Below are 14,153 nucleotides of genomic sequence, written 5' to 3'. Positions count from 1 at the left end.
ACCAGACCTCAGTGACATAAGAACATGTAAATGATGAGTCGAATTACAATGAATAAACTTCCGGATAGGAATCTTCCTGCCAGAGTGGGAATGATTGGACGATTTCCTGTTTGTTGTGTTGTTGCAGGACAGTTTCCTGTTTGTTGTGTTGTTGCAGGACAGTTTCCTGTTTGTTGTGTTGTTGTAACAGGCAGTTGCCACATCTACACATACCAATTGTTGTCAGTCATCAATCTAATCAAATCTGTGTTTGTATCTAGAATCATGTGATACAAACTGTGATTGGTCCCTGATTGATTAGCTCCTGGTCCCAGTGTGTTAACTCTGCCCTTGTCTATACGGTATATTACTGAGTCGTGCTGTAAACACTCTGAAGAAGGCTCTTTGCTGAAATGCGTAAGCGTTAAGTTTGTTTTTATGATGTGAGCCAAATAAATAAGTGGACATGTGAGTGTTTTGTCCTTGTTCACTTGAAGTTTGAGATGTGCTTCCTTTTTCATATGTTTTGGAATATGCTTACTGGATTTGAGGCTATTACTGTAGCTCTCCACTGAGAATCCCACTGTTGAAGCACAACCTCCTTTTCTAACTCAAACAAACGTCTTTGCCATACTGTATAGCTACGTATGTGATACTTCCATTGACAGCATTAATTCTCTAACACCAAAACTTTCCTATAAGAACACTAGCCCTCACTACTTTCCTACAGGAACACTAGCCCTCACTACTTTCCTATAAGAACACTATAGCCCTCACTACTTTCCTAAGAACACTAGCCCTCCCGACTTTCCTATAAGAACACTAGCCCTCACTACTTTGTTAAAAGAGCCCAAGCACTCACTATTTAAAAAAAAAGAAAGATAGCCCTGACTACTTTCTTAACTTGAATTCTAGACATAAGCCCCAAATGATAGCCCCTCGTGGTAGTGAGAACTGCCAAGGTGTCCTCCCTTGCCAGGATTTACCTCGTCTTCCTATCCTTACAAGGGATAATCTCACTTTTAAACACACACACACACACACACACACACACACACACACGGACACACGGACACGCACACACATGCTGAACCCACTACTGAAAAGACACAAAGACAGAGACATAAAACACAGAACCACATTCTCACTTGTAGATCCCCTTCAGAACACACACAACAATGCACACACTCTCAGTGCCAGCCAGAACTAGAACTTGGCTCATGTAATGATATCGTAAATCTCACAGGCAACGTGCAGGGTGCACCACACACATGGAAAAACAGAAAGTGATGGTTTGTTTGGTCACTGCCAGTGCTGAGCGATGCGTCTCACTGACCTAACTGGCAGTGCGATTGCTCACCGGGGTCGGCTGGCAGCGGGGTGATGTTAAAGATCACGTCAGATAAAGCGGAACACACAGAGAGCTGATATTCTGGATTGTGACCATGACTCACGCTGTCGCATCACTGCCTGGAAAAAAAAAGCTGAGTGATCCTTTGTAGCCCTGCCAGGGAGAGAAACAAAGGTGGTGGTGGTGGGTTGGGGGGTAAAGATCGATGCTTTGGCAGCATAGAGAGAGAGAGAGAGAGAGAGAGAGAGAGAGAGAGAGAGAGAGAGAGAGAGAGAGAGAGAGAGAGAGAGAGAGAGAGAGAGAGAGAGAGAGAGAGAGAGAGAGAGAGAGAGAGAGAGAGAGAGAGAGAGAGAGAGAGAGAGAGAGAGAGAGAGAGAGAGAGGCTTGTTCTCAACTGTAATGTCGATAAAACACATTCGATTGAGGGAAAAGAAAAAAGTAGTTGACCACGACAGAGAGAATCATAAAGAGAGAGAGAGAGAGAAATGGATGGATTCGTTATTCACTTCTTTCATGCCAGTAAAGCACATTGAATTGATGCACGGAGAGAAAGATTTGAGAAATGCAAAGAGGGAGGAAGATTATTGGTGGACATGTGGATCAAAAGAGAGCGAGAGAGAGAGAGGGGGGATGGGGGGGGTATAAAAAAGTGAAGGCCAGAGACTGAAACAATGGAGACGGATCAAAGAACGACAAAGCAAAGAGTCAAAAGATGGTGCTTTCAGCTCGACTGTCACTCATACCGTCACTATCAGACATGAGAATTCATTACAGAGAGCAGTTTCTCTCCTTCTCTCTACCCCTCCCATTTTCTTTCTTTTATTCCACTCTCTTTTTTCTTCAGCCTACATATTCTTGTTTTTCCTTGGGGCGATATTTTACCCATCCCTTGACTCCGGAATTAAAATAATACCCCCCCCCCCCAACACACACACACACACACACACACACACACACACACACACACACACACACACACACACACACACACACGCGCACGCGCACGCGCACACCTCTCTTTTTCCTCCTTTGCCACTTCTAATCTGTTCTCTTCATTATTCTTTCATTATACTCTTCTATATGCCTTTGTAGTGGTTCCCTGTCTCTGTCTGTCCTCATCCCTTGCTTTAGGCTGACGCATCAGATATTCTCTCTGTCAGGTATAACCTCGATTTAACATGAATTGCATAAGAACACGGCGGCGGGGCAGTGAGCCGTGACAAATTATGCGACCGAGCAGGTGATGGAAGTATTCTTTTCATGAAAATGACATCTACCCTTGTGAAAATTATTAAGGGCATAACATTAAAACAAACATTGTGAGGCTATTAGAAGTGCTTGTTTGAAATGTTTGGACGTTTACAACAGCAATCACCCATGTGCAGGGGGGGGGGCAACCCTTAAAAACACTTATGTATCTATCTATGTATCTATATCCGTCCGTCCGGCTGTGTGTCTGTCTGACAACCACACAGGTGATAGAGCAGTAAACAGATAGAGCAGTAAACTAGTGCATACCGTATGAACTGATATACATTGAATACTCTGCATCTTTGTAACATGTTTATACTGTATTTGTTCCACTCACTTGCATGGAATGTGCTCAGAAAAACAAGTGTTTTTTTTCATGCAGTATTCTGTAAGAAAACCACAGAAAGGTGTAGGAAACAAGTCTCTCCCTGCAGAGGCATGTTCTTGGAACAAGCTCACGCCTGTTCCACTGTATGAAGTAGAATATCTGCACTCTGTGAAATGCTACCATTTGTCACACTGGCTGACCTCAGTAACTTCTGAAGAAAGGACCAATGGTGGAACTAAGTACATTTAGTTGAGTACTGTACACACACACACACACACACACACACACACACACACACACACACACACACACACACACACACACACACACACACACACACACACACACACACACACACACACACACACATTTTTATTTTTCTCCAAACTCCACAACGTTTCTAGGAAGGGACTCTTAGGGCCCAAACTTAGAAAAATATATTATGAATTAACCACTTAAGCCCCTATTTCAAATATAGTAAAAAATAGCTGATCTACAAGCATTGTGAGCGTGCAGATCTGCTCTGTTCACTCTTTTTGAAGATTTCTGGAAACTTTTTTGGACATTTCTTGGGAAATGTTCTACATTTTAATACAGCAATGCAAAAAATAAAATGTACTTCGTAATCAGTACTTTTAAATGTTTGAGTATTTACTTGAGTATATACTTAGTCCACTACTGGAGGACTGATGAGATCTAGTCCTCTACTTTCTGCTCTGTCCTCTCCTCACCTCTCCTTGTTCTCCTCTGCTCTCCTCTCTCCTGTAGGAACGTTACATAATGAACCAATACAGAAAATCACATCCGCAAACTCAATTCTTACATAAGGCTCTGCAAGAAGACTATATGCTATGATGAATGTGTTTGAGCAACAGCCCTGCACCAACCAATGCTATACTGTAAGGCTTATGTAAGAGGCAACGCTAAGGTTAAGTTAGGTGATGCTATAAGCTAAGCCCCCCGTCCACTGGGGGATGGACTTGTTAGTGGATCTCTCTCCGGTCTCCAGCATGGAGAGATGATTAGGGCCGGGTCGATAGCCTGGGATGAGTGCCTGCATGGCTGCATTGATGTCAGATCACTGGTGGGAGGGAGAGAGAGAGGTGCCCTGGCCAAGAACAGACAGCTAGTGCTGCTGCTGCTGCGTATCGAGAGAGAGAGAGAGAGAGAGAGAGAGAGAGAGAGAGAGAGAGAGAGAGAGAGAGAGAGAGAGAGAGAGAGAGAGAGAGAGAGAGAGAGAGAGAGAGAGAGAGAGAGAGAGAGAGAGAGAGAGAGAGAGAGAGAGAGAGAGAGAGAGAGAGAGAGAGAGAGAGAGAGAGATCTAATAAAAGGCATAAAATGGAGGACAATATGGTTTAGTGGCTGTGTGTGATTTATGACAATAATGCGCAACTATAGCTATACTGTATACCTAAAAGGTTCTCTAAGCATCTTCGGTGTTGGAAAACATTTGTGCGTGCGTGACTGCGTGTGCATGTGTGCGTATGGCCTAAAGAAGTGGTTCTCAACCTTTTTAGGCCGTGATGACCCCCCAAAATAATCATATTTGAACTCTGATAAGCACTTGGAATCTAAGAGTTGAGGCATTACATTTTAGTTTGACTCGGTTCCACAGGTACATATTGTGAAAATAGCTGATCTACTAGCCAACGCGAGGCGTTGTGGGCTTGTAGATCGGCTATTTTCACAATTTTTGCCTCTTTCTTTTTTTATATGACCATTTTTTACCAGCTTTTATTGAATAGTTTGTTGATTACTTTTGATGCAGTTAATGGTCTTTTTCCTTTTCTTTTCTTTAAAAAGGTCTTAAAAGTCCTTAAATTGTCACTTCATTGTCATCTGGGGACCCCCCAAAAATCATGTGGGGATCCCGACCCACAGGTTGAAAACCACTGACCTAATTACTGTAGGAACCAGATCCAGACCTCTTCTTCAAGATGACCGATACTGTACTGTATGTGTGCTGTATAGGAGGAAGTGTCCCCATTAAATGATATTTTTGATATAATGATATTTTTAACCCTCGTTGAAATTCAAATTTTGTATTTCAACGAGGGTTAAAAAATATCATCCAGCTGTTTTGGTTCAACTATGCCAGGAATGTGTATGTTAAGATACAACAGCCCCTGCAAAGGACTATCATTACCTTTTGGGTGTGCCCCGTTTATTAAGTGGCTCTCAAACAGCCAACCAGTCTCCATAAGAGCTTCACTATACAATGAGCCACACGTCAGCGTCCTAAGGGCAATATACAGCAATTAAGCCATCTCATAGTCGACTGACTTGTATTATGCTCTCGGCTTACGGGATTTGGTCTAAATCAACTCCATACATCACAGAATAGGCTACCCACTTCTCAAACATGCAGTAGTCTGGTATTACTGCATTTACAATAAGCCACTTAGCTCTCTGTGATAATTGAACAAGGGGGGGGGGGGGTCTGTAAATACCCCAACAGAATAGAGAAGGATTACATTGTCTAGGAATGAATGGTATGTTGCTATTATCTGTGAATAAAGTTAAGGTTATTCAACTTAAAACAACAACAACAACAACATTGTCTTTCCCAGACCCTGGGGCCGGCCTGGAGTACTCAATGTTCCTTATTGCTGTTGTTTATTGATCTCTCTATGAGAGCTGCTGTAGCACCTTAATTTCCCCCCTCGGGGATGAATAAAGTACCTACCTACCTATACCTACCTACCTACTTGACTGAATCTCCACTGTTGAAACATGCATAATGTGATAATCACTTTCTCATGCTGTGCACAAACTAGGCACGTGCCCTCCTAGGAGCCAACTAGTGCCCCAGCACCTGCCTGATTGCCTTCATATCGGAGAAAGTGTCCTCTTTCATGCCTACATAATTTCTCTCATTTATATCTCGCTTGCCAAACCACAGTTGCTCTGACTCCACCCGGCTCTCATTCAATACAAGGGCTAGGGCTAGGTCAATTTGTTTTCCCCTCTTGTTAAGTTTCTTTTTTTTTTTAACAAGAAATAAGGTAACTGGCATATTCATGGGTATGATGAGTATGATGGGTGCTGACCCAAAAGACACAGAAATAGCAAATGAAGTCATCAATACTCACAGGCTATGTAATGCTTTTAGTGACGCACAGCAGCTGAAGGAAACAGACCTGGACAATGCTCAGCATTTCTGAGACCAGCATTGGCCCAGTGGTCCATTATTATGAAACCCAAATCAATCAATAGTTCAAAATTCAATGGTCGTTCGTGTTCCCTGAACCCACTGAAAATAATAATAATGTATAGAGATAAAGTAATAGATTTCCAGTAGTTGACCTAAAACAACCACACGCAGCCTATATGAATCAAGTGCACTGTCAGGGTTTCATTCGGACACTTTATTGCCTTCTGGAAATACAGTATAAGCTGAGTGTATCTGCTGCCTGAGTGCCATATCGAACCAGCTTCACAAAATAACACAACAGTCTGCACAGATAACATGCTCAAACAAACAAATATAAAATGTTTTTTTTTGGTTTGAGCACGTTATCTGTGCAGACTGTTGTGTTATTTTGTGAATATATATATATATATATATATATATATATATATATATATGTGTGTATATATATATATATATATATATATATATATATATATATATATACACACACACACACACACACACACACACACACACACACACACACACACACACTGTGTATATAGTAGCTAAACAACCACTTTATATATACATATATATTCTTTATTTTTATTTTTTTATATATATACTTTCTTTTTTATTATTTATATATATTCTTTATATATATCTATCAATTATATATATATATATATATATATATATATATATATATATATATATATATATATATATATATATATATATATATATATGTATATATATACACAATGTTGCCTTTCATTCAATTTTCCATTTAAACAGGCTAAATTGTGCAATAATTGCTTTGTGACTTTTGAAAGTTTGGCATCATCAGCAACATGTCTACCTGCCAGGATAACATTAGCTGTAATACAATACAATAACAATACGGTAATAGGGATGCAGCAGAGGGAAACACTTTTAAAAAGTCCCGCCTGGCCCCTCGCCCATGCACTATTAGTCAAGCAGGTCTTTTTAGAGAGAGGGGGGGGGCGGTAGAGAGAGAGAGAGAGAGAGAGAGAGAGAGAGAGAGAGAGAGAGAGAGAGAAGGGGCGGGGGTCACCTTTTGTGCAAATATATCAACCAGGACTGAGCACTGCCAGCAGCATCAGATTTCTCGCTGTGTGTGAGTGTGAGTGTGTGTGAGTGAAGTGAAGTAAGGGGCCATTCGCTTTAGCGAGACAGAGAGAGAGAGAGAGAGAGAAGAGAAAGCTGTGGAGCCTGAAGGAACACTTGCCGCTGAACAGAACACTCTCTGCACCTACAGTACATTATAAATAAAGACACATCTGCAAAATAAAGTTGGAAAAAGGAGCCATGGACCGATTTGGACACGCGTCGCTTTTGTGCACCTTGCTACTGTCGGCGTTGCAAGGTAAATAAGTTTACATTCATTCTGTGCGCTTTTCTTTTCATTCACAGCCGGTCAAGTAACTTTATGAGCCCGTTGGTCTATTTTAGCCATACGTGTGTGTGTGTGTGTGTGTGTAATTCTCTGCTTCTCTCCCGTTGGACTGGAGAGGGTCAGCGGAGCTTTCGGATGAACCTGTCTGTCTGTTAGGATACATAACATGCCTCACAATCCATAAAGCACCAGGCTGGCTGAGGATACTTTGCTGTTTTAATTGGCTGCTGCACCGCAATCATTCCTGGTGGTGAAGTTGGTGTTGTTGTTGTTGTTGTGAAACAACAACTTGTTTATGAGCGGTCAGAAAAGAGATGCCGATATGCAGGTGGAAGAAAAGTAATTCCTCTAAACACATAGCACGAATCACAGATTCAGATCAACTGGAAAACAACAGTCGCGACTGTTAATTAATATTGCCTGTTGCTGTATTATAGGCTATGGATTGGCGGCATGTTTCAAGGGTTAAGCCCTGCCGCTACTTGGGTCTTTGTAGTTTGTCCGGGAAGCCCCTGCTCCGCACTTCAGTGCACTTGTGCGCGTCCATGGGGTCCATGGGGGGCTCCGGTATGTTCTGATGGCCACTGGGCGAGCAGCGCTTTGATCACCCAGCTCCACGCACATACACACACATACACGGCTTCTATGCGGGCGCGGCGCACCCCCCCCCCCCCCCCCCCCCAGCACTTTGCTTTGGTGCGTGCGTGTCCGTGCCAGTATATGCGCATTCTGGCGTCGGTGTTGTCTATCAGCGTGTTTGTAGGCTATTGACTTTTCATGTTAATTGCATTTTTTTTAACTTAAATATATCAATTACACAGTACAGTGTAAACCCCCATGAAGCCTTAAATTAATGGAGATTTTTTTCCTTTTTGTCACATAACATTCCTAAGCCAATAATTCCGAAGACTCTGCTGGTCATCAAATTATTGGGTTAGGAATGCGACACAAATGGGGTGAATAATCGATAGAAAAAAAAGTAATTTTGGGGGTGAACTATCCCTTTAAGCTGTAATATTGGTAGGCCAATTATAATAGTACCAGATCAGGTAGCTATCATTTTAATTTAGCCTCTGTTGGCTCTGTTAGCCACCTAATAGAAAGATGGTGGTATAGGTTTTGGGGTGGGGTTGTGCTAGCTTCTGGGAACTCAGATATTGTGGTAGTGGTGGGTTGACTGTGACAATACGTACCCTCTCTCTTTTACCCTTTCTTTACTTGCTCTCTTTTGCTCACTCGCTGCATTATTCTACCACCTTCAGTCACTTTTCTGTTGCCATTTTATAGCAAAATACTCCACTCATGCCTGAGACGTTAATAAAAGTGTCTCAAAACAAACCTGTACTGATGGGAAATGTTTATGGATACGAACTAAATCATTCCAAGAAACTAAGGAGGAACAAAAACGAACGGGGCTCCTTATCATCATGAGTAATCAACAAAGAAAACATTTTTTCTTCATATGAAAAGCTACCTGTTTATCTTCTTCAATCTCAACCCCTCCTCCAGCAGTTTACCTGTCTGAAGTCTCCCTCCATTCCATTCCCCTCCCCTCCCCTCCCTTCCCTCCCCTCCCCTCCCCTTCCCTTCCCGCTCTCTTTTTTCATCCCTCAGAGATCATGTTACCCCCCCCCCACCAACCAGGGTTGCCAGATCTGCTTATTATAATTTCCCCGCAATATTTTATTTGAAAATATCCGATCTACAAGCTCACAACGTGTCGCATCGCGACGCGTTGTGAGCTTGTAGATCTGCTATTTTCAAATAGCTGACGTACATGTTACAGTACTCATGTGGCCCATAGTAGTTTGGGCTGGTTTTCCTAGACCTGGTTCCTTGTTTCTCTCACAGAATCTGGCACCAACCCACCACCACCACCATCTTCTTTTTCCCTCCCCGCCCCTCTCCTTCTCTCAGACCTCACCTGCGTGGTCTGGGAGACAGGGTGGCTGAGGTGTGTCTGCTGTTTAGAGAGCCGGGCCTTTCATGGAACCTTTAAAAACAGGTGCCCACTAAAAAGTGCCCTGTAATTGGAGAGTCCCCCCTGTAGACATGTCTGTGCATACAGCTGTGGTGATGAATTGATATTAATTGATCAGAGATGCTCGTAGGCCTGCGTCCTGCGTCGCTGACGCACCATATTGCGAAAGGACGCATTCATGACAACTCTAGTGCGTCCATGGGACGCAGCTCCGATTAGCTCCGATAATATATAATATTTGTCAGCTGTGATCTACATGGACTCTCTCGGTTAGGCACCGTTGGTGGAGAAGTATAACTCTCCGGTTAGACACCGCTGTACTGGAGAAGTATAACTCGGTTAAACGGCGTTGTGTGGCAGAAGCAGCAGCACAGCCCCTCGCTGTTAGTCTACGCTACACACACAGAGAGAGAGAGAGACGGCATGAGGACCTGCTCTTAAACGTGTTAAAACGTCTTGGATAGACCACTGTCTGGAATAATAACTGATCATCATACATACAGGTCTACTACTAATCTTTGTTGCTGTTGTCATCTTAAATTGACCAGCCAAAGTAAAATCCCCGATTTTAGAGTGTTCTCCAACTTGCTTGGAGATCAGAGTGAGTGGTGGATTAACGCATGTTGCCAATCAGCTGTGTAACATTAGCAGGTTAACGATGGCTCGTTGATCCTATGCATTTGACCCTGATTTGACCACAAAGGCAAACAAAAGCACTAATTAATGGCAGCTGTAAGTAACCGGTTGTCTATCGTCTGTGTCTTGTGTAGTTTAATAGGCAACTGGATGTTTTCTGTAGCTTAGAGATATCATAATAATTAATTCCCTGAAGAGGGTAGACCCTCTCCCTCATGCTAAACTTAAAGTGACTTATAAGGTTCCACTTCTCCTCAAAAAGACAACTTTATTTTCCTTTCTCAATGACAAGCCTAATAGTATTATTGCATGTTGACTATGTGCAATAACTGCAAGCCAATGTTCATAGGCATTGTCAGTATTTGTCTTCATTATTTCTTGAATTCCTATTTCTTTATTTGCCAATACTTCCACTGTAAGCCAGTGTTTTCAGTCTACACAATAAATAGTAAAAATAAATTCTACATTCATAAATAATACAAAATAAAATAATAATAATGATTAAAAGGTTCTATGATTAAATGTATTCTATTGGTCAAAGGTATGTTAAATCCACCTGTTGCCCACTACTAGTATTTCTTACCATAAGGTGTGCTAATACTACAGAATCATATACATTTGAAAAAATATATTTATGATTTTTTAATATATGTATATATATCGGTATCGGTCTTGAAAAGCAGGAACGGGTCGCACTGATCTAGATCTGCTATTTTCACAATATGTATCTGTGGAACTGAATCAAACTAAATTAAGTGCCTCAACTCCTAATTCCTCAGGGTGGGGGGTCCCCAGTTAAAATATGATTATTTTGGGGGGTCGCTGCCTGAAAAGGTTGAGATCCACTGCATCAGGATATAATGTACACAGTCACACACGCATAGAAGATATGGAGATTGGAGATCAAAGAAAACGATAGGGGGGGGACGTGTAATTGGGGACCCATAAAATGTCCCTGGGACCCATCTAAAAGACCACCCTTGCATCCCAGGACCCATTACATTGAAAACCTAGCAACATCACTGATTGATACCCTCGGTGATATAATCTTGTCCCTCGCTCCCCTGCAATGCATGTAGTCACAGTTTTTCCTACAATGACACAATTGTTAGATTGTAACGTTAGATGTTTTGGTCCATTTTTGCACTCTCAGAGTTAAATGAATAGAGGATTTTACGGTTTAGTATGGTAGTGAATTAACTCAATAGTTTTCACTTTGTTGTGATGTACCTTGGTTATAAATCACGGGGAACAAAGATCCCTCTCCTTTCCCTCTCTAGTACTACTTCTCTCTCTCTCTCTCTCCCTCCCTGCTAGCCTGGTTAAGTCTAATAATAGCACCTCTCAGTGGGTCTCGGTGGGATACTGTCACACAGACCCACATTCCCACAATCATGGCTCACCCACTCCCAGCTCCAAACTATGTCACGGTGAGCTAAACAGGACCACGAGATACCTAACACCCGGTGTGTATATGTGTGTGAGTGTGTGTGAGTGTGTGTGTGTGAGTGCGTGCATGCGTGCGTGTGTGTACGTGTGTGTGCGTGTGTGTGCGTGTGTGTGCGTGTGTGTGTGTGTGGGTGGGTGTTTGTCCTTGTTTCCTTGTGTCAGTTTTTGCGTGCATCTTTGACTATGTGTGCGCTGATGCAGGTACAGTATGTGTGAGTGCATGTGTGTGGTTCTCTGTGTGTGTGTGTGTGTGTGTGTGTGTGTGTGTGTGTGTGTGTGTGTGTGTGTGTGTGTGTGTGTGTGTGTGTGTGTGTATGTGTGCCCGTAGTTATACATTATGTGACACACAGTTATGCAGCGCATGGCAACCCGTGGCATCCCAGGGTGCCTTTGCATGCCTCTGTTTGGCCCGATTCCCCCAGGTTGGGTAAAAACTTCTTCTCTATCACTGCTCCTGGAATGTCGACGCCTTTCCCAGAGGCTTCAACAACTAGCTGGAAGACACCCTGAAATAATGACTTCATTTTTAACCAGCCTGAAGCGTCTGTACCCAGATGCTGGCACACATTCATGGCTGCTTGTTGGAGATAAAGCCTTGCCCTCAGGGGAGAAGGAAGGTCAGGAAACATCTGCATTTTGTCTCCAATAGTTATGTGTTGTGCTTGAGTTTATTCTTTGAGGGTGGATGACACCTGGATGTGTCCAGCCAATGGGGTTACTGGAAATGATTTGTAACTAAGAGAAAATGTTGACTTAACACGTAAAGCGGACCAGTCTCAGGTCGTAGCGTGCAGGAGGGTGGAGTTTAGGACAAGAGAGGCAGACACGGGTAATGTAAGAGAACATGAGAGAGACGGAGAGAAACGGATGAGATGAGGTAGAGGACAGATACATTAAAGAGAGTTTGTCGCAGTCCGAAGACGGTGCGGAGAATTGCTGCGACATGTAGCTCTGATCCTCTAACGCGGAGCGTCGGGCCTCTTTTGTCTATGGCCGCCTTTAATTCCCACAGTCATTTCCGCACTTTTTTAATTTCTGCTTCGTACCCTACGAAGCTCCCCCAACCCCACGTACCAGAACTGCATCAAAAGCCCACCCCACCCCCCGTGGACATGTGTAATTATTATGGCATTAGTCCGTCCGGAGAAATCCTAAAACTCTGCCATTTAGCCGCGAGGAGATAAAAGCAGAGGGGGCGGGGTGGTGGTGTCTTCTGTTTCCAAGTTGCCCCTGAGATATTTGGTTCCCCAAAAACCCACACACGTGCGCACACAATACACGTCCATCCTAATGCGCTCGTGACTGTGTACCTGTGAATGCATGAAATGTGTGCGTCAACATGCGGACATGCTAGCACAGATACCACATGATGACACACATGTGCAGTATGGCACACACACACACACACACACATGTTTGTACATTCCCAAATTTCCAAATAATGTACATTTACCTAAATACCCAGAGCTCCTGGCCACAGATTCCTGGCATTGCACAATGGAAAGCTGAGCTGATGGGGGCGCGAGTGACAGATTGATAGGGGCCGCTTTGGCGGGCGGGGATTGCTCCACGTTTTACCCCTTGTCTTTTAGCCCTGTGGGGATAGAGGGGGGTTGGAATGGTCTCTGAGTAAAGCTATGCAGGTGATTCATGCTTTTCCAATGTGTGTGTGTGTGTGTGTGTGTGTGTGTGTGTGTGTGTGTGTGTGTGTGTGTGACAAAGTCAGAGGCAAATGGACTTCTTAAGGACATTCTTAGCCACAGCATTCTTGATGACACGTTGGAGCTTGTCCAGGGGTGGTCCCTGTGCGCCTGTGTGTGTGTGTGTGTGTGTGTGTGTGTGTGTGTGTGTGTGTGTGTGTGTGTGTGTGTGTGTGTGTGTGTGTGTGTGTGTGTGTGTGTGTGTGTGTGTGTGTGTGTGTGTGTGTGTGTGTGTGTGTGTGTGTGTGTGTGTGTGTGTGTGTGCGTGCGCGCGCGTGTGTGTTGATGGGTGTCAGTTACACATCTACAACTTTTGTTTTTGTGTCAAAGAGGTGGCAGCCATTTTTCCCACGAATCCCCTTCGCTCACCGCAACTCATAGGCCGTAATCCACCTACAAATGAGCTGCCACAATGCGGTTGCCCCATTCACCACCAAGCGAAAGCGCCACCGCCTCCACTCTCACGGCCGCAGAGTGCATTTTTGCGGTTTGACCGCGTGCTTCGCTCCGCTGGAAGCCCAAACAACAAGACGTTAATCATTACCTAACCTGGTTGGCGTGGAGGAAATGAAAAAGGCATTAACACTCAAGCAAGTCAATTTTGCTCACAGACCAGCGAGGGGATGTTCTCGTTTACAAGGTGTTTTCAACACCCGCCTCTTTGCTTTCATCCCTGGTGGTGAGTTTCCTGTGAGGGGCGTCTCACAGGGTTACCAGTGTGTGTGCACTGCAGTGGTTGGTGAGCTGGCAGATAGGCGCCGGCGGGCATCTGGGCTTGAAAGTGTGGGCTGGGAGAGGCATGTGTTCAAGCCCCCCGGTTTGAAGTCTGTTATCCAGAGCGATGTGGTTTACAGAGGAGACTGGGAAATTCATCGCTCTGAGTTTTCATCCCCACAAGGTCTTCAAAAGAGCAGCTAAAGCC

The 14,153-nt window shown here is 43.7% G+C and overlaps 1 protein-coding gene across 3 annotated transcripts in view; it reads left to right on the top strand.

Annotated features, from left to right (window-relative positions):
- Positions 1 to 7,149: 7,149 nt before the first annotated feature.
- Positions 7,150 to 14,153, top strand: part of bcam (basal cell adhesion molecule (Lutheran blood group)) — a 65,237-nt gene continuing 58,233 nt past the window's right edge. For 2 of the 3 annotated variants that reach the window (XM_084052074.1, XM_084052075.1), the window contains exon 1: positions 7,151 to 7,435. In XM_084052074.1, coding sequence (XP_083908200.1) covers positions 7,378 to 7,435 — 58 coding nt within the window. In that variant the 5' untranslated portion in view covers positions 7,151 to 7,377. Of the gene's footprint in view, positions 7,436 to 14,153 lie in introns of all 3 variants that reach the window. The other variant, XM_084052073.1, reaches the window with a different exon arrangement.

Source organism: Gymnoscopelus microlampas (assembly GCF_963454915.1).
Source record: "Gymnoscopelus microlampas genome assembly, chromosome: 3".
In the NCBI taxonomy this organism is placed as follows: domain Eukaryota; kingdom Metazoa; phylum Chordata; class Actinopteri; order Myctophiformes; family Myctophidae; genus Gymnoscopelus; species Gymnoscopelus microlampas.
The sequence above is the reverse complement of the archived record's forward strand: the minus strand, read 5'-3'. Positions and strand labels throughout refer to the sequence as shown.